Consider the following 22,958-nt stretch of genomic DNA (forward strand, 5'->3'; position numbering starts at 1 on the left):
GCAGTAGAGATGTGGCCATAAAAATGAGCCAGAACTTCCTCAAGATCTCAGTAGGGAGCAGGGCAGGCCAAACATTTGTAAATCATCACTGAACACCTGCCACGGGCAAACAGGCAGAACAATGGCATTTATAAAATGATAGCATTCTTACCTTATTCTTATGGCGATGCTTTTGTGACACTTCAGGTCATACTGGCTAAACTTGCATGAAATGGTACTGTTTACCACTTTTAAAAGTAGCAGTAGCTGCTTGCACTAAAGACTTACTGTGTGCTGAGCCCTGCGTCAGGGCCTTGCATGCACTAGCTGGACAGGAGGTAGCACTGGCCCAGTTTTGAGGATGAGCAAGATGAAGGCTCTGAGACAGAAACTGACTCATTTGCCCAAGGTCTTCTAATGGGTACATATAAAGTGGCAGAGCTGAGACTCACACCTGCATCCACCTGTGCCCTTAACAGCATCATCCCTGGGGACGTCTGCTGAGGACAGCCAGGTTGGCTGGGATCCCAGCGTCCTCTCTGCCAAATGCACTTTGGGGTTGCTCTGAATCTGGGCTCCCATGCTTTGCAACTATGCTTGAAGCAGGGCCTGAGAACCCACACCATTCCTGGAGCCCTTCCCTGGGCTTGCCAGCACTTACCCCCTGAGGTCGGCGATAAGGATCTGCCCTCCATTGCGCACATCAAAGATTTTGACGGACCTGTCTGATGAGCAGGTTGCCAGGCGGGTGCCGTAGTAGTCCATCTGGGCGTCGTGCTGCAAAGGGAGGACAGCTCGGGAAGCCTGCAGGCTGGGTGGGTGGGCAGGTAGGGTGAGGGCTGTCACCACACAGAGTCTAGTTCGGACCAGAATCTCCCTGAAATCAATCTAATCTCAAAGTATCATCACCCTCAGGCAGGAAGCTAGCATGTGGACATTCTCACTTCGCCAACGGGCAGTGTCCCTCTGAAAGGGAAAAGCAAGCCACACCCAGCTGGTGTCACAGACCCTTTACATACCTCAGGGAAGGGCCCTTCCATTCCTGTTCCGCAGGGTGGGTATGGGAGAAAAAAAGTTGGCCTAGCTGCCTTCTTCTTCCTCCATCCTCTCAGGCCCTACTCTGTTCTTAGGCTCCGTGGGCTAAAGGGGAATAGCACTGGGTTCAGCTCAGCCCTAGCACCTGATGCTAATGCATGGGAGCAGGCCAAAGGAGTGGGCCTCTGACTGCCTGGAGTCCCCAGTCAGGTCCTCTGTGATGCAGCTCTGTCCTGCACACAGGGTTCCATTCAGATATTTGGGCTCTTTCTTCCAGCCCTGGCCCTGGATCCTCTGTGGACCTTTGTTTTGGGGTTTCTGCTCGACCTTTTCCCTAGTGGTGTGCCCAGAGCTTCCCAGACTTTCCACCCAAGGAACACAATGCCTTAAGTGTCGCTGCTCTCACCACTTGTGAACCGAATTCCTTGATGCTGACTGAGCATGCAGAACTAGGCCTGGCCCCTGCCTGCAGATCCTTGTCCACGGGATGATGGTCTCTGAGGCACCATGCCTCCCGCCCCACTGAACACCCTGGTCTCTCCTGCTTGCTAGCCCTGCCTATTCCAATGGATGTCACTTTCTCCAGCTGTCCCACCCTGAGAGTTTCAGGACTATCAGCTGCACTCCCACGGCCACCAAGGGCAATTATGCCCATTCAAAGGCCCTCATTCTGTCTGCCTTAGATGGAAATTCTCACCTCCCTACACGAGGAACACAACCTGATTTTTCTTTGGGAACTCCCTCCACTGTATCAGGCCTTGGGTTTCTTGGAAGGCAGGCAGTACAGGGGTTTTTCTGAAGCACTTCTCATGCTTCTCAGTGGAAGGAGGCAGGACACAGTACCTTCCAGATCTAAATCCTATCTCCTTAGTTTACTTGCTGTGCAAACTTTGAAAATACTTCATCTCCTTGAGCTTCAGTTTCCTTATCTTTATTATTTACCAACATCCTATGGGCCTTACTTCCCTTATCTTTAAATAAGGTTAATGATAGCATCAAGGGTGCTTGAGACATGTTATGAAGTTAAACAAGATATTGAATGAAAAGTACAGCTGGGCGCGGTGGCTCACGCCTGTAATCCCAGCACTTTGGGAAGCTGAGGTGGGTGAATCACCTGAGGTTGGGAGTCTGAGACCAGCCTGACCAACATGGAGAAACCCTGTCTCTACTAAAAATACAAAATTAGCTGGGCGTGGTGGCGCATGCCTATAATCCCAGCTACTCCGGAGTCTGAGGCAGGAGAATTGCTCTTGAACCCGGGAGGCGGAGGTTGCAGTGAGCTGAGACTGCGCCACTGCACGCCAGCCTGGGCAACAAGAGTGAAACTCTTGTTTCAAAAAAAAAAAAAAAAAAAAAGAAAACTGCTTAGCATGGGGCCTGATACTCAGTGAGCATGCAAATGTTTATCATTACTACTTCGCCTCATCTAGTTCTCAAACCAAACTCATACAAGTAGGTAGCATATCTATTATTTTTCCCATAAGTAAATTGAGGCTGGCTCAGAAATGTTAAGATATTGGCTAGGGAGTCTCAGATTGGGTCTTCCTGCCCATGATGCCATGCTATCTCCAAGGAGGCGTGGTCTCACAGCTAGACCACTCATGACTGAATCCAGAGAAATATACAACTCTGGGACTAGACAACCTCTCAGAAACCCAAAAGCAACTGTTGGTGGACAGGTTGTGAGGGCAAGAACCCTGACACGAATCACTGTGAGTCAGCTGTCCGGGGTCTTGCTCAAAGGCTGCTTGGCCCTGAATGAAGGAGAGTCTGTGTTTTTCCTGCTGTAGACTTTAACCTCTGGACCTTCTCCTACAGCCCTGTCATCTTATACTGAGCCCTGTGTTTACCTCTCAGGAAATGCCCTGAGTACGACTTCTGGTTCAAAGGGCTGTGCTTGGCCTATTGTCTTGGTGGTTTGACTGGGCTCTGCCTGGGGCTTTCACTGTGGCCACCTTCTGCCTCTGTATTGAGTCATCTTTCTATACTCTCTTCTTTTCACTCCCCTTTCCAGTGGGGCTAAGAAGTGACAGCAGGAGGAAGACAGGTGGGAAGGCTATTGTCAAACCTCTGCACCCACTCAGCCTTCATCTGAGAGCAGGTTACTGTGTTGGCTGGAACACTGACAGCCTAGAACTACAAACTATTCCCAGGTTCCTCCCAGCAGAGAGTGACCAGACTGCCACAGTCCTAACGACTCAGAGGGCACTGCTGGGGAGCCTAACCATACCCCGAGATTACAGGCTAATGGGCAACCACTGTAAAGCCACCCTGTATCCATGAATGATCAACAGAAAGGGGTAATGAAAAACCCAAATTGCTTCCCTCCCACAAAAATGCCCATGTCCACAGCCCTCCAGGAGGGTGATATTAATACTTACAATCATGTCCTCATGGGAGGTATCCACAGTGTTAATTACTGACACCTAGAACCAAAGATATCGCTGGTAAATTAACTGACGGCAGAATACAACCATCTCAACGAACGACTGCATTCGTTCGTTCATTCATTCATTCACTCAGTAAGCATTCATTCTAAGTACCTTCTTTTTGCCAAGCACTGTGCCAGGAACTAGATACACAAAGAGGAACTTTTGCCCTTGAGAAGCTCGCGAATAATGCTAGTGTGGCAAGATAAATTCTGTAATGGTGGTTTGAGTGTCCCATAGGAGCCTGAGGGGTGGGGTGGTAGACATGAATTGAGCCTTAGATGATGGGTAGGAATTTGCAGGTGGCACAGGAGAAAATACCAGTCCAAGCAGCCAAGCAGAGGGAATACATGAGGAGAGACAAAGAGGTCTGAGAGCCTGATGTGTGTGGGGAAATGGCAAGCAGTCCTGGCTACTCTTAAGGGTGAGGAGAGACCACAAGGGAGCTACAGCTGGTGTTCCTTTCCTGGATGACAGAGCCTCTGATGTTCCAGGCAGTTTATGCCTAACAAAGTCATTACTTCAGACTGGGAGACTTGATTAGAGTTTTTCCTGAGGCTGCTCCCTAGTCCATCACCTAGTGGGATCCAGGATTGAACAGTTTGTAGGGCTGGAACATGGTGTCATGGTCATCACCCTCCTCTCCATTCTCTGAAGTCCAGCTCAAAAAGGGCCACCCATCACCTTTCTTGATTCTCAGATCCTCAAATGGCTGGACTCTCTTGCACATCTTCAGCACTGACCACAAACAACATTTTATGCTGTTTCTTCTCCCCACTAGAAGGTGAGCTCCTTGGATCCACAGTCTGAGCCATCTGCAGTTTCAAATCCCCTCAAATCATCCAGCACAGTGCTTTGCAAATAGAAGGAACTCAGTGACTATTTGCTGAATGAATAAGTAAATGAACAAAAGGTGTTTTTTTTTTTCTTTGCTCAACCACTATTCTCTTAAATTCTTGGGACAGAAAAGAGGACTTAAAAGAAGTTTCATTGTGGAACAGACATTTCTTACCATTTTCCCCATTTCATCTTTTCCAGCACAAGCCCTGTAGGTATAAAGTTTGACTTGTATTTTCAGAAAGGCAGACACTGGAAGAGGATGGCTGCAAAGCAGTTCAAGAGGTACACACCAAGTAAGCACAGGTTCTCTCATCAAATTCTAGACTCTCTAAAAAACAGGTCCCCGAAGTCTGCAAAGGCAAGTAAGGACAATAAGGAGTTTCCTCCATGTGCCAAGCTGTATAGGTTACAAAGTGCACGGGAAGGCGGGGAGGGCAGGGTACCAAGGGCAGAGTCAATCAGAGACCTACAACAGACTAAGGAACTGAAGAAGCCCAGAGAAGAGAAAGCACTTGCCAAAGTCACAGAGCTAGTTAAAGGCAGAACTGGGAAAAGAGCCCCATTCTCTAACCTTCTAACTCCCAGTCCACAAAACTTCACTCCACCAGGCTGCCTGTCTAAAATGTAAAGCAGTTGTTACACTGAGTTCTGTAAAGCTGAGGATAAGTAGGTTCAGGAAGAAAGTTTACTGAGAAGTAGTTTCAGCCGTGTTACCAAAGGACCTTAGAAATAATCAACATTTAATTCTAACCACTCTCACCCACCAGTCACGGTTGATGAACCATGCTTCTGAATGGGACAGAGAGAGAGAAGGGGGGGGGAGGAAAGAAGGAGGGGGAGAGAAAAGGAGGGAAGGAGGGAGGAAGGAGGCAGGAAGGGGGAGAGGGGGAGAGGGAGAGAGAGGGAGAGGGTAGTGGGGGGAGAGGGGGGAGAGAGAGAGAACTAACTTCTTAGAGTACTTCTTCCCAGGGACCTGGTGTTATCTGGTCCCTGTTAACACCTGTACTCAAAATAATTCACCTCTTTGAAATCAGATAATGAGTTAAAAATTCATTTAGGATGAGCTCAATGTCAGAGCATAAGAGCCTCAACTCTAACCTGCAGTGGAAGAGCCAGAGGTGAGTGATTTACACCTAACCCTCTGCAGAGCAAGAACACAGTGTTCTGATTTCTAGGTTCCTGCAGGTTCCCTCAAACCTGCTGCTGAGGCACACCCATGTTTCTAAAAGAATGCATGTACTAGATATGCCAGGCTCAGCCCGGATACTTCCATTCTTTAGTTCTCATTCAGTCATTCATTCACTCAAGGAGTAAGTGTGGAGTGAATGTACACTGCAGATGCCACAGAGACTTAAAAAACCCTGAGCCCCTGCCTTCGGAGGGTCGTTCAGGCCATCTTCACGTTTCCCGATGTGCCCATCCTACCTGGGGGCCCTATCCCGAGCAACTGTCCAATAATCTCTGCTAGGGGATGTAGTAGGCGGCAGAAAGGAATGGTTAGAAGGGTTCAAATCTCGGCTCTACCACTTAAGCAGCTGTGCAAGAGGCTCCACGTCTCCGAACCTCAAGTGTCCTCATCTGTAAAGTGTTGAGAAGAATGGCACCTTCTTCACAAGCATGTTAGCAGGCTGAGATTACGAACAATGCTGAGGGCTCGGTATAGAGTAGCTCCTCTGCTGTTTCTCGTTTTGTATTCAATTGTTGGAAGAGAAGGAAGGAGGCTGGCAGGAGACGCGGCAGCGGCGCGCCCCGCAGAGTCAGGGAGGTTCTTTGGCTTCACCTCTGGACTCCGCTCGGAATGGTCCGCAAGGACGGGGCCAGAGCTCCCCAGATCTCTAAGCGGTGGGTGGAGGGGAGCTTAGGATTTGGGACTCAGCACGGCCGAGGAACCCGTGAGGGCTGCGACCGTGGCCTTCACCCTGCTCGGCCTCCTCAGTCCCAACACTCACCATGATTGTGGCGGTGGCTGCTCCGGGTCTCGGACGTGGCAGCTCCCGGCGGCGCCTCCGAATAGCTCACTTCCGGCGCCCGGCCCTCAAGCTGCCGGGCCGTGGCGTAGGAGCCTCCGGGCAGCAACGCGCTCGGCTCTCACAACAGTTCCGCGCCTTCCAAAGGGCGCGCCCCGCCTTCCCGAGGCCCAGCCCCTATCCTCCAGTGACGCCGAGACCAGAGGGCTGAGGCTCTGGTTGCCGCAGTGACCGTGACCAGGGGGGCTTTGGAATCTGAAGCTCTGGTGGGTCTACTCTCCCGACCAAGTCTGCCCTTTTCCTGAGATCCATAAATGAAAGGAAGGATTAATATAACTATCGGCCGGGCGCGGTGGCTCATGCCTGTAATCCTAGAACTTTGGGAGGCCGAGCTGGGGGCGGATCACCTGAGGTCAGGAGTTCGAGACCAGCCTGACCAACATGGTGAAATCCCGTCTCTACTAAAAATACAAAAATTAGCCGGGCATGGTGGCGCGCGGCTGTAGTCCCAGCTACTCGGGAGGCTGAGGCAGGAGAATCGCTGGAACCCGGGAGGCGGAGGTTGCAGTGAGCCATGACTGCACCGTTGCACTCCAGGCTGGGCGACAGAGCGAGACTCTTGTTAAAAAAAAAAAAAAAATCTATCTATCTACCTATCTATCTATCTATCTATCTATCTACCTACCTACCTACCTACAGCTTCACCCGCCTCTCTGTGGCTCTGGGTGAGACTGGCCTTATGATGAATGTTGTAGGATGAGTGATGTCTTGGGAGTAAGTAGACTGTCCTAGTGCTTCCTTGTTGTAGTCCCCCCATCAGGACCCAAGGACTGGGACCAGGGCAGAGGAGGCCAGGGAATGCCCCTCACCAGAGGCTGGGACCTCTCACCCTGCCATCCCTAACCCCTATATAAGACTGCCCCTTCCAAACCGATCCCCCGGGGTCCTGAGTAAGTCCCATCAGGGAGATTCCCCATAGGCAATGAAGGATCTCAGCCAGGCTCCTGCAGCTAGAGCCCTAGACCTAATTCCTAGCATCCCTGACCCCAGGTCTCTGGCTTCCCAAGGTAGGGCAGCTGAAGGTTCCCCACAAGCACAGTGAGAATGCCACACTGGAGGACAGAGCCTGGGCCCCCCTCCCCCTCAGCCACATATGGTCTAACCCTGGGGCCCTTGTGATATTAAGGAGGCAGGTGAGCTGGGGTAGGCCTTGACTCCCCTTGGGTAAGTCACAGTCCTTCAGTTTCCTCTGCTGAAACTGGGAGTAAGGACCCTAGCTGGAGATGGTCACTGCTTGAAGGAAGATGTTAAGGCTCGGAGAGTGTGATAGACCCAGACTGTCAAGGAGCTTTGGAGAGGAGGCCAGGGGAGTAGGGGGTTAGAACTAAGGGCCAGGCCTCTGGGCAACTCTTCTACCCTACTGCAGCTTTCAAGATTTTTTATTGCCCTCTAGTGGAGAAATTGTTGCAGGGGTGTGAGGGGGTGGTGGTTAGGGTAGAGCAGGGAACAAAGGCAGGTTTGGGGGGATCTCCTGGATCTCCATTTTTTTTTTTTGAGATGGACTCTAGCTCTGTGGCCCAGGCTGGAGTCCAGTGGTGTGACCTTGGCTCACTGTAACCTCTACCTCTTGGGTTCAAGCAATTCTCCTGCCTCAATCTCCTGAATAGCTGGGATTACAGGCATGTGCCACCATGCCCAGCTAATTTTTGTATTTTTAGTAGAGATGGGTTTTCACCATGTTGGCCAGGCTGGTCTCAAACTCCTGACCTCTGGTCATCTACCCGCCTCGGCCTCTCAAAGTGCTGGGATTACAGGTGTGAGCCACTGCACTCGGCCAGATCTTCTGTTCTTCAAGGAACAGGCTCTGCCTTGGATCTATAGCTGCACCACTGACTTTCTAGGTGATAAGGTCAAGTCACGTTTCTCTGAGCCTCACTTTCTTTGAGTGGAAAATGAGGACAAGGGCATATTAGATAAATATAATGCATGAGGCATAATTGTGATTAAAATAATTTCCTTGTGTAGACACTGATGTTGAAGAGATTGGGGATTTGTGACAAGCAACAGAACTATATCTTATTCATTAAGGTATCTGCTGTAAGGTATTTGGCCCATAAGGCACTATAATATGGAGGTTTAGAGTGCAGTGGCTGGCATCAAGACTGCTAGGTGTCAGTGCTGGATCTCCTGCTTACCCGGTGGGCATGCTCTTCACCTCTTTGAGCTGCTGTCTCCTGCTCTTTTGAGTGAGAATTATACTAATACCTCCTCTGAAGGTTGATATTGGGATTAAATGGACCCTTGGATATGAAACTGCGTTTGGAAGTTGGATGGGCCTATGGCACTTGATTTGGGGATCAGTTCAACCTAGGAAGAGCTGTGATTGTGAGTGTGTGAGAGTGTGTGTGTGTGTGTGTGTGTAACTCTCAACCCTTGGGCCAACCTTAGGGATTGCTTCTTGGTCTGGGCATATTCTCTTTCTCTGCCAATGTTCAGCAGAGGTTTGTGAAGTCCAGACTCCTCGGGTGCCAGGCTTCCCTCTGCCTTACTCCTCTCCCCAGTAGGGGGTGCCACCTATATCCTGTGTCTGTATTCCCCATCTCCTCCCTCTGGTTAATCCAGACCCCAAATCAGCCTAACTTTCCCTGATTTTTGGCCCCCGGCCCCTTGCCCCCAAACCTCCTCCTCTTCCTCCTGAGGCCCCGTTCCCCAGTCTTCTTCTATGAGATGGTCAACTATTCCTCTAGGTTAATGGCTCATGGCAGGGTAAGCCTGTCTCCCTCAAATGGTGGGTATTCAAAAGGTGTGACCTAGTGGAAGTAGAGAGACTGCCCGTTGAGCTGTGGGCCCTTGTGCAAAGGGCATTTCCCTCCCAGGGATTCTGTTTCCCCCTGAGTTCAACTCCACAAAGGGCGGGGACCCAGCTGTCCTTCAGAAAAAGGCCTTGTGATGTGTACCGTGTCTGCATTTCCACGTGTGCATTTATTGTTATTGCTCAGTATAGTGTTGAAAAGGCAGACAAATCCCATTAATTACAAAGAGCACAAGCCAAAGATACAGAGAAATAAATAGTGTACAATAAGAGCACAGTCACTTCCCAGCCCCGATTGTCCCAGAGACCCCAGAGCCCGGGCAGCTTATGGAAGCTGGAGGCGGCACCATTCCCTCGCTACTCTATTATAAAATATGTGCACACAAGAGTTAGCAAAGTGTGGTGACCCCCGAGAGGAAAGGTCCGGGAGGGAGAGCACCACAGGCATTACAAAACAGACTCAGGGGGCTGAGAAGGGCAGTCCCAAAGCAGCCTCCAACATCGTTTTCAGTGGAGGGGGTGATGGCTGCTACCTGGGGCTGGGGACCCTCCTCCCCACCTGGGTAGGTATGATCTCTACATTAAAATCAGGAGAGCTTGGTTTGGAACTTTGAAAAGGCTTGGGGACTTCCTGCTGTTGTCTGACTTCCGTCCTGACTCTGGAAGGCCTAAAAGCCTTCAAGAAACTCTCCTCCCTACAAGATCCTCTAATGGCGGGATTTTGGACACAATGGCAGGAGAGAGATTTGGGTGGGAGGCTTGTCAGAGTGCACCAGGTTGGCAGCCTCCTGTAGGTAGCGCAAGAGTGGGCTAGGGGAGTGAGGGTTCCGAGAAGGCCTGGGCAAGAACTGCCTGCATCCCAAAGGTGCTGGAGACTCCCAATTAAAGAGCAAGAAACGATCCCCCCAAAACAAAATGAAACAAAAACAACAAAAAATCAGTTCAGGAAAGGGAGACAGGAATAAAGGTTTCTCCATGATGAGAATTAGAAGTGCAGACAACTGGGCCACACATTCTTTCCCAGCTCCAGGCCTGGGAGAGACTCCTCTTTCTCATCTGGACCAGGGATAGTTGACGGGTCCACCCTAACACAACTAAGGTGGGTGACTTTGGTTCCCAAGCTGGGATTGAGTGGGGGCCTGGTGGCCTCTCATGACAACTCCTGGGCTTAGGGGGCAGGTGAAATGATGGGAGGAACAGAAGGCTTCCCTCAAGATCAGGATGCCCTTTTTGTCCCTCTTTAGAGAACATACTCAATTTCACAGCCCTGAGTGGACAGTAATTACAATGCGGGGAAGATGATGGCACAGGGAATGACAGGGCCCAGGATTTGGGGTGGGAATGGGACAGGGGGTGGAAGACTGAGCACAATTTAAAGTTTATGTGGAAGAATAGATGTGAGAGAATAACTAGGAAATTTTGTAAAAGAAGAGTGAAGGGACTCATCCCACCACATAATAAGACATTAGAAATCGACATTAGAAATTGAATAGTTAAAATTGTATGGCTGGTGCCAGATGAGCCACCCAGGTAAGGGAAGAGAAGTTCCAGAAATAGATCCAAGTCTATATAAGATATCAGTGTGTGGTAAAGGTGGCATTTCAACATGGTTGGGGAAAAGAGTGGCTTCCAATAACTGGGGGACCCAGGACAAGACAGGTTCAGAGTCCTTGAGCCAGTGCAGTCATTTTAATTGGTCCAGTCTCAGAAATAGGACCGCCTCTCTCTTGTCATCTCTATGCTATGGTTGGGACAAGGGGACAAGGGGCCATGGTGAGGGGTTGGCGGGAGCAATGGAGGCTGCTCCTGAGTTAAAGAAATCTCCGCCTGAGTTGCAAGGAGGAAACTCCTCAGAGCTCTCCCTGCTCACCTCCAAAGATGAGTGATTCTGCAGTGCCAGGAGTCACTGAAGAGGCTCCCTGCCCTTCCCTCATCTGTTGAGGGGGAGACAAGTTGGTGAGCTTAGCTCTCAGAACCGAATCTGTCAACTTCTCCTGGAGCCCTTGTCTAGAGGGCAGAAAAGAAGCTATATGGATGATGCAGTCCCAAACTAGAAAAAAGTATACATTACAGATATATTTACTATGTTCTGTTTGATGTTGTTTTTTGCCTTTTTTTTTTTTAAACCACAGACATTTCAGAACCACACTGCGCGAGTCAGAAGAGCCAGCAATTGAAAGCATAACCATTGCATAGTATTAAATGAACAGAGATGGTGAGTTCTTTATTTACAATTATTGTCTAGATAAAAAAATTCATAAAAACAGATGAATGGTCATAAATTATTTACCCCCTAATGGGGTGAACTGCCAAACGTACCCCATGCTGCTAGATATAGGACGCAGAGTGCAAGCTTTATGTACTACAGTGAGTTTTGACAAACCAACCATTTCGTGTGTGTATGTGTGTGCAAGTGTGAGAGTGAGGGGGTGCATGTGTGCAAGCATCCTTCATTCCTGACAAGAGACGACCAACGCTAATGTTGGCATTCTTCCATCGCTCCCTGTTCCCTAAGCCAGGCTCCACTGAGAACCTCTCCTGGCTCCAAATGAACATGGAGCATGGCATGCAAACACAGCTATCCTGATGTCATGGAATGAGGTCACAGACACATGACTGATCAAAGAAGTGGGGAGATGGAAAACTGTGAGAAAGGAAACTCCAAAAAACACCATGTTCCAAGGCTGCCCCATGTTTTACACGTGCAGGTCTTTCCTTCCTCGTAGGAGAGCAGTGGGCTGGCTTTGGTGGCATTTGTACTGGAATCCAATAAGCACATCTGAGGGCTGGTCACCCCTTTGGGTATGCAGTTTCCTCTGCTGGATACATTCAGAGATACTTCTTCAGGACATTCAGCTGGTACGCTCTTGAAGGACCTCCTTCCAGGAAGATTTTGCCAGGTGGGATGGGCTGACTTTGAACCCCAAACCCTCAAGTTTTTCCACAGCCATCCAAATGTAGGCCCTCCCAGCTGACTATGGCTCTTTTCCCGAGTGGCTCTCATCTTGTTTGTGGAAGAGTTCTCTGGGCCTGGAGAAGGGAAGGGGCTGGGCTGACACAGCCACCATGAGGAGGGTCAGCATGAGGAATGGATTTTGCAAGAGAGGCGGAAAGTGTTTGGTTTTCCTCGAAGCATGGGACATCATCGATCATGGTATTCAAAATGTCTTTTGCACTGTACAAGTTTATGGAAAAAGATCATATGCTGAAAAGTCTCAAAGCAAACTTTGTATTAAATACAAAAGTTCTTTTATGAAAAACGCTGAGCCCCACAAAGTGCTTAGCAGTCAAGAGGCTGACACACAGTTAAATAAGCTCTTATCAAGTGGGATTACTAGTGCTGTTGTCTTGGGGAAAAATAACCACCTTTTCTCACCTGTGATACTGTAGGGTTTCAGAATGGCTTTCTGTTTGGGAAAGCAAGACTTGCTGTTAAAAGGCTACAGTATATATTGTGACTACAGGAAGACAATTTGGTTTAAAATCACACTGAATACATCTCAATATACACATCATAAGGTTCATTCGGATCTAAATAGTGCAGAGAAAAAGGCTATTCTTCTTCAAAAATAAAAATAAAAGCAGCAAGCCATACTGATCCTCATCCAATATGCCAACAGCTCGGACGCTGCCATTAATAAGGAAATAAACCTGTAAGTTACTAACTAAAAAAAAAAATCAACACATTACCATTTATAATATTTCAACACTACCTCAATCTCTGTACAGACAGTGCCAAAGAGAACCTATTTTTGAAATGCTCTTAGTAAACTCAAGCGAGTTTCATTGAGAGAAAAGTCTTCGAGCAGTGCTTTGCAGATCCTGGCATCCTTGGGCCGGATGGCCGCTAGTGTTGCAAACCCAGGAAGCCTTCTCTCCTCCTCTCCCTTCGTCTACGGAGCATGTTGTTAAACCTCTCAGGATGGCAACTCGGTAGCATTTGGCTTCTGCCTGAGCCTCTCACGGTAGTGACATTATTGAACGGAAATAGCAGGCAAAAATCAGAGCATGGCTATCATAAAACATCAAGGATGCAACCCAGGGGAAGTGTCTGTTGGGCCGAGCTGTTTTTATAGCATCTCAGCCACCAGTGTTCTTAAACCATACAAATAGCCAAAGACGTTATCTACAGGTTTGTAAACAAATTACATTCTTCTTTTAGGACATAAATAAGTTAAAATAGAGCAATTTAAGCGGAAACAAGGCAACATGCCGGCAAAGAAACTTTATATATCCATGTATATATATTTTTATATATATATATCTACCTATCTATATGGACGTATACAGTCTCGGAGAAGTATACGTTGATATAGATACAAAGAAATGGATATAACCTTGTGAGTGTCTATGAAGTTCTTCGGTTCCATTGGTGCAAATCTACTAGGCGAGTTAAGCTCTGCAATTTCAAAAAGTTATTAAATTAATCTATACAACTGAGACCATGCTGCGCAAGCATTTCAAAAACTCACAGACCAGTGGATTGGATAAATAGTCTCAGAAAAGAGTCTGTTTGCAGTTCCCGCCTAAGAAAACAAACAAACAAAAAAACCCCTCCCCAACCCCCAAAAACCAAACAAGGGGAGGATTGAAAGTGTACAGTACATTCATGCGGGGGATGTGGTGGCTGGGCGGGTGCATGGCTGGTCCATGTCTGGGTGGGAGCCAGGAAGGGCTTGTTTTGGGAAAACTGCTCACTCCCGTAAGCCCCCAGTGGAGATCCCGCCCCTTGCCTCAAAGTGAAAAAGAGTTCAAACAGCATCGCAGCCAGAGAAAGGGTCTGTTGGTGGAAACGTTGGTTTTCTCTCCAGTATTTGGTTTCCGATTGTTGCTCGTTGCTGCTTGGGTGAGTTGGGTGCCTGGATGGATGGGTGCCCAGAAGGCGGGTGGCAGCGGGGTCCATGAGGGTGGGTGGGCAGGCGACAGGGTCCTCAGCTAAAGCGACGTCTCCAGGCTGTGGATGGGGCTCCCTGGACTTGAAGAGGTAGCTGATTTGCTTGTGTCAGTCGTCAGGTTGATCCCACTGTCAATGGCGCTGTTGTTCTTGTTGAGCGATGACGGCGGGCTCGAGTTCTGCTTGAGCGCGGCATCTTCTTCCAGGTCGGTGTCGTCAATGAGGGGGATGTGGGGCTGGGAATCTTCGATCCGGAATTCAGGATGAGCCATGAAGTTATGGATGGAGGTTCGAGATTCAGGCTTTTCTAAACCTTCATAGAGAGAGCTACGGAACGCCTTCACGACGCGGATCTGCAAGGGAAGCACAGGGGTCAGGAGCACCGCCCGGGGACCACAGCCAGGCTCGGGGGGCTCACAGGAGGGGCGGGTGGGAGAAGGGTTAGGGCAAAGCAGGTGGCTGGAATCCACAGTCGCTGGGTGTTATTAGCATTGACAGGATGGGGGAGAGTGAAAAAGGGGGCTCAGGTTATAGGCATCCTTGAGCTGGTTTTTAAAAATTGCTTTGTTTTTGGTAGAAACTAGTGTTAGGACAGGAGAAATCACCAAGCACCATCAAAGAGATGATGGGAAACAGTGGTTAAAGGAAGCACAGTCGACTCCTGCGGGCACCCACACCTAGTGAGAGACTGAGCCTTGTTCACTTTAAAGCAGAGGTTCAACCATGCAGACGGGGAGGAGGACCAGGTGGGAATCAAGTAGGAAAGAGGAGAGGCTATTAAAAAAAATTCATCTTAGAAAAACCACACACAGTTAAGAAACCATACAACATGGAACAGGTTATGTGTCACCAACAGAAAAGGAACAGAAAGGAGAGACGGTTGGATGAGCTGGGATGAGAGAGACACATGAGGGCCAAACAGAACGGGAACATCAAATCAAAGGCAGCAAAGCAAACCAAAGCCAACCCAGGGCTTTCTCAGGTGCAGAGCAGAGGCAGCCAGAAAGCACATGGGAGCTGGCGGACAGATGACATTCGGGGGCGGGCTGCATGCCACGCGGGGTCGGGAGCCACACGGCACACAGACAGACACACGGCTACACTTGGAAGCCTGGACAATGTGAACGGAGGTCGTTTGTACCCAGCGTTTCTTTCCTTCATGCATTTGGGAGGTAAACACTCGAGTATAGACTCAAAGCCCTGGCCAGCCAGTCATTGGAGCTTACTTTGGGGTCTCTTATTTCCTGGGGGATTTTGTTTGTTTATTTGTGCTTTGAAAACACAAAACCAAAAAACGAAGCTGGAATCAGATGGCCAAACCCAGCCCCAGTGGGATTCTGGGGTGTGTGCAACTGAGTCACAAAACAGCAAGTTCTTTCATTTTCTGTCTCAGCTGTGAACCACACATCCTGGGGCCTCAGTTTCCTCCGCTGAAGAATGGGAGGAGGCTGGTCATTGAGTCTTCAAGGCTAGTGGAAAGAGCACTGGACTTGAAGGCAGAAGGACCCAACTTGCGTCCTGGCTCTGCCACATCTGGTGCCTTGACTGTGGACAAGCCACACTAGCTCTCTGGTTGTCCTCTGTCCTGCCTCACAGGGTACAGAGGGACAGGACCCTCACTTGGAAGAGAGGTGTCCCTTCTCTGGACTCCTGGGAGAGGCAGTAGTGCCTGTCATCTCAAGAGTCTGATGGGACTTGGGACAAAGGTGCCTCCTCCTCTCGTCCCAGCCCCAACTCGGAGTGGAGTCAGAGATGGAGAAAACAAGGTGGCATTGGCGCCTCCAGAACAGAGCCTTAGTCGGCTGCTGTGTGCAGGCCAAGTGGCACCCACCTGCAGAGCAGTGGCTGCCCTACACCACAGGCCTGCGGGGAGGCAGGGGACTGGACGAGACGGTCGTGGGGAGGCCCTTGAAGTCCCAGGACTTGAGCTCTCAGAGGAACCCAGGGTAGCTCCTTTGTGGAACCCTGGTGGGGAAAGCCCTCTTCCATGGAAGTGGAGTTTCTAGGTGACAGTGGTTGATGATTTTAAGTGTCATCGCTGAAGGTTTGTTTTACTGTTGCAGAGGGAATTCTTTCTAAAGCATGTCACATGCTCCTCTGACTTCTAATTTAGAGTGCACAGAGAATAATTTAACATAAGGTTTGTCATTTATCCTTCTTGGTCTTAGGTAAGACCCCATGGATTGGCTTGTTTTTTCTCCCTTGCTGTCAGCCATCGCTTACTAGTTAGTGCTGACTTTTCTGTTTTCTGAAAAGCACCTCTGTCCTTTCACCTTGCATATTGTGAGCTGGGACTCCAGGGTACCCCACTTGCTGGAATCGTGCTTTAAATAAGAGGCAACAAGTGCCAAGCAAGAGCCAGCCAGACACGGCCTTCGTGCTGGTGCTCCATCACGGCCACTGTGGCTGCTGAGCTCTTTCCCCCTGGAGTCCCTCTTTGTGGCTCTGCAGAGATGGTTCATATTCTGATCTCCTGGTAAGTGAGCTGTTACACCTTGATTAATTGAAAACAAAGAAGGCACTGCTGGCCTCAGCTTTCTTATTTGTAGAGTGGGAATAGCGTCACGGCTGTAGCTGCCTAGCTTGGTGCTGTGTGTTCTGAGGCTGAAGTGCAATTCAGATGCTGACTGGAACACCTAGTGTATGTGTGGGGCGGGGGGATGGTGGCAGGACCCTGTCATGTGACTGACAACGCAGAGGGGATGACACACAATGAGATGAGGCCCCTCCGCCCTCCCCCTGGCATGGAGACAACAGAAAAAATGAACTGCTCTGGACAAGACTGTGGGGACAAGACTTTTTGGGACACCCCGCCACGGCCATCTCAAGTCTCCACTTCGGTTCTCTCCGAGGCTGAAATGGAAAAAACTATGGGGAAAAAAAGCTCTTCCATCTCCCCTCCCTGCCTACCCTAAAGGTAGGATTTTTTTTTTTTTTTTTGGCATAAGCTGCATTTGGGTGTGGGGGTGAGGGGAAGGAGAGGAAGGGACCCAGTGAGCAGGATTTCGGATGTTTTGGTTTCGTCAGCACAAAGGGAGCAGGGAGACCCACGCCTGTTGTCAGAGGGCTCTGAGGAAACGCACAGGCCCTGGTCTGAGATGGGTTCGACATACTCGAATGTTTACCCGGCTTCAAGGAAGCCAAGAGTCTGGGACTGATTCACATTCATTTCAGGCTCAAGGTTAAAGACTCACAACCTCTTTTAATTTCACTCTCTCTTGCTGAACTCTGTGTCCAGGGTTCTCTAGCCCTCTAGGGAAACAAACACATGGAATATTCAGACAGCGGAGAGGTCTAGGGTCCCCCCCACAAAGCAAGCCATTTTCTCGCCAACCCAAGGTTGCACTAAATTAGTTACCAAAACACTAATGAGAAGTCCAGCTTTCTTCCCTTTTGTCTTTATTTCTCCCCCTAACAGTGCAAACTCCTTGCCCTAGGAGTCTTCAGAACCAGGAATCTGCAGGGGAAGTGGAAGCAGGAAGTGCCCTATCTGTCCAGCAAGGTACGGCGTCCAGAATGTGGCTGGGACCTGGCTTATGGGGCTGGCTCTTGGCTTGGGTGGTTTGAAGGAGCAGGACTTCCATTGATAAACATGGAGCCTGCTACAGACTTACTGAGTACAAAGATGGTTTGAGATGAGTTAGGAATTTGAGGCAATGAGAAAGAGAGGCTGTGCAGCTTTGCCTTGGATCGAAGTGTGGGATGCTAATCTGGTCCTTGATCGCCAGTGGGAAGGTGCCCTCCTCGCCAGTCCTGGCCACGCTGGTAGAAGTTCAAGCTGAGAAACAACTTCTCTGGCCTTCCCTGGAGGACTGACTCCTTTTCACGAATATGAGGCTATGGGCATGGGCACTGGTTCCGGAATGGAAGTTCAGCCTCTGTGGCTCCAGGTCTGTGGGCCTCCTGGGAAGTGGTATAAGTAGTGGGAAGAATGAGGGACTCCAGAGTCTGACCTCTTGCCACGCCCTTGCTGTGGGATCCTGGCCTCATCAGTGTCTTTCTCTGCGAAATGGATGCATTGGCAGGTCCTCCCCTCCCACAATTCAGTGGTGAGGCATCTTTGAAGTAAAGGGAGTGGGGAACTGCCCTGGAAATGTTGAGTGGGGCTCAGCTATAAGGCACTAGGCGTGTGCCATTAAGTTTCCAGGGTAAAAACAAGCTCGTTTTTGAGTAAGTCAGAAGAGTGCACCAATTCATTCCCTCCCGAGCGTCCTCGAGCCATGTGCCTCGTGACTGCGGTCAGGCTTACCACGTGCGTCTGTCTGCTGAGGCCTTCGTCTTGCGGTGGTGCTGTGGGGAGGGGAGGGCCTGTGATGTGTTCAGGGGCTTTCCTCACTCCAGTGTCCCAGGTCAGAAGTCAGGCCCTGTCCCAGGCCTTTGTGGTCAACTCTTCATAACCCAGGGGACAGTGGATTGACTCCTTCCAGGGCATACTGGCTGCAGGTGTTTTTGCCTCAGCAGGCACATGAGCAGCCTCCTCCGCTGGGGAATCCCCAGGAAGCAGATTTCCCCTCAGAAGGCTGGTGGGGTGTGGTGGGGGTGAAGGAGTTGTGGGGTAGTAGGGCAGCCCACTTCCTCATCCCATCAAATTGGGGCCCTTCTCTCACTTCCTGGCCACCTGTTTAAACCTCCCTGTGGGAGGAAAGCATACTGGCTTCTGCAGGGACCTTGGCTGGTATCTAGAGGGTCCTCAGAGTCCTTGGAGACCAGAGGAGGCAGCACGGTTGTAGACACTACTCAAGCAAAGGAGGCATGAGGCTGTGTTGTCCAAATGTGTGTGCTGAAACCGCAGAGGCTGTGATCCTGTCTGGGAACCAGTGCCCTCAGGCAGGGGTTTGGTCAGGCTATTTTTAAGACCACAGGCTCAGGAAGGGTCTCAGGAGGGACCCAGAATTACAGGCTGGATTCTGTCACAGAGGGGGAATGCGAGATTCTCTGGGAGGTGTGAAGAGGGGAGAGGCAAGATGGGGAGCAGAGTGAGGAGGTCCTGGCCAGCCCCGCTGGGTCCCCTGAGAGAATGAGGGGTCAGGGCAAGGACTGTCAAGTTGGCTTTGGCTGAGCCTCTGCCTGGGCTTCTTTTCCAAGACTGTTCCAAAGTTGGGGTAACCGCGGGCTACAGGGGACTGATGTGGCCTGGAAGGAGGTCAGTTTAGACACATTCCTGTCTAAGCATTTCTGCAGAAATGAAGAAGGGGGTACTTCTGCAAAGAAGTGTTGTTCCCAGGCTGGCTCTATTGAATGGCTTTACAAATGATGCAGAAGAAAAGCTGAGAAAGAAGTGGCTGAGGTTTGAGAGGACAGTTCTAGCTTCTAGACTGTGAAGGCTAAGATGAGGGGCTAATTCAGGGAAGACTTCCAAAGGTGGTGCGGGTGCCCAGCAATGTCAGGTGTGCTCTGTTGTGGCCAGGGTGAAGTGCTGCCCTTCAAGAAAGAGGCTGAACTGGGATGGACGAAGAACTGGGCTTTCACCCAGAAGCCAGACTCCTGGCAGGCAGCCCCAGCCAGAGGGCCGCAGGAGTCACCAGGAGGGGTGGCAGAAGGGAAGAAGCGGATTCTTCCCCATGTAGGTCTCCCTGACAGGACACTTGGTCACCGCACCTCAGGATAGATGGGGTGCTGAGCAAGGCCAGAGCTGAGCTGGTGCAGAAAGGAGCTGGGAGGTCAGCTGGCTAGGCTGCTGCAAAGGTGAGAGCTCTCTGGTCTAAAGGGGAGGAGGATGGGACCAGTGTTGCCTTCCCCTAGAAATCCTGGCGGTGACTGCCTAGTGATGGTATCTCATGGAAATGTGACTCAGCCACCATCTGCTGAAATGCATCTCCATTTCATCTTGGCTCCCTGGGCCTCCCCAGCACTGCATTTCTGTGCTGACGAATGAGCACTGAGGGGCTCCTTCTCTGCTTTCTGCTTCTGTCCTGCCGCTGTAGGTCATGGACATTTGCCATCAACAGGCTTTCTGTGGCCTGCGCCTCCACTGGAGGCACTGAGGGAGGCGCTCCCCCCAGCACACAGGGTTCCCGCTGCTGCAGCGGGGTGTGTTGTGGGTGTTCTGGTTTTGGATGGGGGTACAGGCCCTTTATAGAGTTTCAAGAGATGAGCTGGAGTCTACTTCTCACACAGAAGCTGGAGGCTAAGACGGACACTGTGTCAACTGGAGAAGACCAGAGCCAGGGGATCCCCTGCAGATCAGAAGGGCCTGGCTGGAAGCGAAGCAGGGCGGTGGGAGGAAAGACAGGCTTTTCCCTAAGGGGCCCGGGGAAGCCATGGGTCCGGGAAAGAGCTAAACAAAGCCAGCGGTGAGTGCTCTAGATCAGAAGTGGTGGCATGAGGAGATGAGCTTGGCAGGAGGGAGATGAAGGAGGGGCCACAGTCTCAGGCTATCCCTCAGATAAAGGAGGGCACGATGCCCAAGGGTAGATCAGGTCCCTCTGGGCCTGCTGGCACCCAGGTAAGACATGAGGCTCGACCCACCATTTTCTACCAGGGGTCAAGCTGAATGGGCCAGGGACCTTGTCTTTTCCAGGAAGGGCTTAGAACTTCAGCAGGCTCCAAGCTCAGCCACAGGGAAGGCTGTCTGCAGGGCAGCTGATGCTGTCAAAAGTGCAAGGGGAGGAGTGACAGGAAGCGGGCAGAGACTCTGAACTGCTGGGGTGCAGCCTCCAGGCTGTGAGCTCCTAGGTGGCCTGGGACCCCTGGCTGACTATGACCTCTGACCTGCAGTGACCTCTTGGCTCAACCATCTCCCTTGATCATGACCCTCATTGCTGTGGGTGCCCCCTGACCAACTGGGAAAGCCTGGATGATGTGACCCTCTCCTGGTTGGATCCCAACATGACTGACTGTGACCCTGAGGGGCTTGCTTCCCTTGACCCACGGTGACCCTTCTGCTGACTTTGACTGCAAGACTGGGACCTCCTGTCTAACTCTAACCCTTGCCTTGGTGGTCCAGGCTTTTGCTGACCACATATGACCCTGGGCCAGTGGGACACTCTGTGTCACCTCCATGTCTGTCTCCCTCTGGCTGCCGGGACCCTGTGGTGGATTGGGACCATTTGGTCACTGATGTCCTCTTGACCACTGCTGATCCCTTGATTGAACCAGACCTTTTGGCCACTTGGGACCCTAACGACCCTCTGACTGACCCTGGTCCACTGAGTGACTGCCACTGCATGACTGGTTACACTCTCCTGACCAATGGGACCCTCTTCGGTGGCTGTGACCCTTCAGCCCCCTGGGCCTGATCGTGACCAGCTGCCCCCCATGTCCTCTGGTGCCCCAGCCCCTGCCCGCCTGGGAGCTGGCGTGGGCAGTGCCAGCCGGAGGCAGTAAGGAGTCACACTCACGCCCGGCTGCAGCAGGAGGAAGGCTGGTCGGAGAGGAAAGAGCATTGGACAACGACACGCGACTAGGGCTAGAGAGATTGGCTACATCCTGGCTCTGGCTGGTGACCGAGGACTGTCTCCGCAGGGCCCCCTGAAAGGAGGCCCCGCTCTTGAAAGTATTGACTACTTCAATCTGCAACGGAGGAGAGAACGAGACAAGTTGCGAGAAGAACGAACACAACAGCTACATGACTGACAGGCGCAACATCACAAGAACAGCCGCAGCCACGGCAACAACGACAATGTCACTTAAATCAAAACAAAAATACCAGACACACTCCAAGGCTCTGAAAGATGTCTGCTCAGCTCTGGGCCCACCTGCAGGCCCCAGGGTCCCCGGGAGGACACAGGGGGTCTGGCCTTTGTCCTGTGCTAGTGGCTCAGGGGCCAGTGGGCTGGGTGAGGCCGGTGGGGGAGGCAGTGATTAAACATGGCATCTGGAGGGAAGAGAGCAGTGTTCAGCCTCCCTCAGATACAGGCGTGGAGGTGGAGGGTGTGGTGGGGGCCCTGAGGTGAACAGAGCTTGGCCTAAATTCCAGCTCTGTCACTTACTAGCTAGGTGACCTTGGGCAAGCCACCTCTCTGAGTTGAGTTTCTTGTTCTTAAGAAGGGTTAATGCCACCTGCCCGGCAGGGTTATCTGTAAGTGGCAAAGCACCTGACCCACAAGAGGCAGGCAAGACAGACGCTCCTGCCCACTCAAGAAACCACAGTCCTTGCTTCCTCCCATAATTTGGAGACCCCTGCATGGCTCTGCCACCAGGGCAGTGACAGCACCAGGGCCATATTCACTGAGTTGTCCTGGACCTCCCAGGAGGTGGGGGCAGGCTGGGAGGGCTGGCTGCCAGGGTCCTAATCAGGGGAGGTGAGCCCAGGCCCGTGTCAGGCAGCTCTGGGTCTGAAACCTGCTTCCAGTCCCCACCCCAGCTGTGCCAGCTTGGTAGAAAGGGCCATCTCCTGGACCTCGGTAACCTCTAAAACTGGGGGAGTCACATCTACATCCCAGGGCTGTGAAGGTCACATGAGGTGAGGTTTGGGACAGGGTACAGAGGGGTGGGAGGTGACCCAGGTGAGCTATCTGCTACATCGGATGGAAATGAGGTGCTGGGCCACAGCTGGCAGGATGGTGGCCAGGTGGGTGCCTCTACACTGCACTTCACCCAAGTATGCTGGCACATGGAGGAACTCCCACTCCAGCTCCCCGGATGGTCTGGGCAAGAGACCCACAGAGTCCCTCCTGACTCTCCCCTCGCAGGGCTGTGACAGCACTTGTGAGCTACAACACCTGCTCCAGGCATAAGGGCCCATGTGAGAGCATGTGGTGTGTGTGTGGAGGGGGTGGGGAGGGCGCGGGTGTGTCGTGTGCCACATGGCGGCCATGCTCTCTCTGCTCTGGGGAAGAAACCTGCTTCTGGCTGGCTACACCGTGCACCTGTGCTCCCCTGGTGTGCTTGGTGTGTGCTTGTGTGTCTGTGTGTACTTGGGGATGACTGACCTTTGCTCCCCACAGCCTCTCCACCCCCTAGGGGAAGCTGGGGAGAGCAACTGAAGCCCCCGTGGAGGTGGCGGACCCCCTGATCACCAGGCCCTGGGGGACCCTGGGCGACCTGGCCTGCAGCTTCTG

At 51.3% G+C, this 22,958-nt stretch overlaps 2 protein-coding genes across 14 annotated transcripts in view; both read right to left on the bottom strand.

The window, feature by feature from the left end:
- SEC13 (SEC13 homolog, nuclear pore and COPII coat complex component) overlaps positions 1-22,958 on the bottom strand; it is a 534,021-nt gene that overhangs the window by 14,153 nt on the left and 496,910 nt on the right. The window contains exons 1-4 of one of the 5 annotated variants that reach the window (XM_050781499.1): positions 6,233-6,319; positions 4,456-4,633; positions 3,396-3,440; positions 641-756 (exon numbers count right to left, since the gene is read on the bottom strand). In XM_050781499.1, coding sequence (XP_050637456.1) covers positions 641-756; positions 3,396-3,440; positions 4,456-4,596 — 302 coding nt within the window. In that variant the 5' untranslated portion in view covers positions 4,597-4,633; positions 6,233-6,319. The other 4 variants (XM_050781500.1, XM_050781501.1, XM_050781502.1 and 1 more) reach the window with 4 other exon arrangements.
- The window catches only part of ATP2B2 (ATPase plasma membrane Ca2+ transporting 2), a 189,041-nt gene continuing 175,296 nt past the window's right edge, over positions 9,214-22,958 (bottom strand). For 5 of the 9 annotated variants that reach the window (XM_050781438.1, XM_050781437.1, XM_050781435.1 and 2 more), the window contains one exon: positions 9,214-14,309. In XM_050781438.1, the coding sequence (XP_050637395.1) occupies positions 13,998-14,309 (312 nt within the window). In that variant the 3' untranslated portion in view covers positions 9,214-13,997. Of the gene's footprint in view, positions 14,310-17,153; positions 17,209-21,296; positions 21,469-22,958 lie in introns of all 9 variants that reach the window. The other 4 variants (XM_050781443.1, XM_050781442.1, XM_050781439.1 and 1 more) reach the window with 2 other exon arrangements.

This window comes from Macaca thibetana, chromosome 2 (assembly GCF_024542745.1).
Source record: "Macaca thibetana thibetana isolate TM-01 chromosome 2, ASM2454274v1, whole genome shotgun sequence".
Taxonomy (NCBI): Eukaryota; Metazoa; Chordata; class Mammalia; order Primates; family Cercopithecidae; genus Macaca; species Macaca thibetana.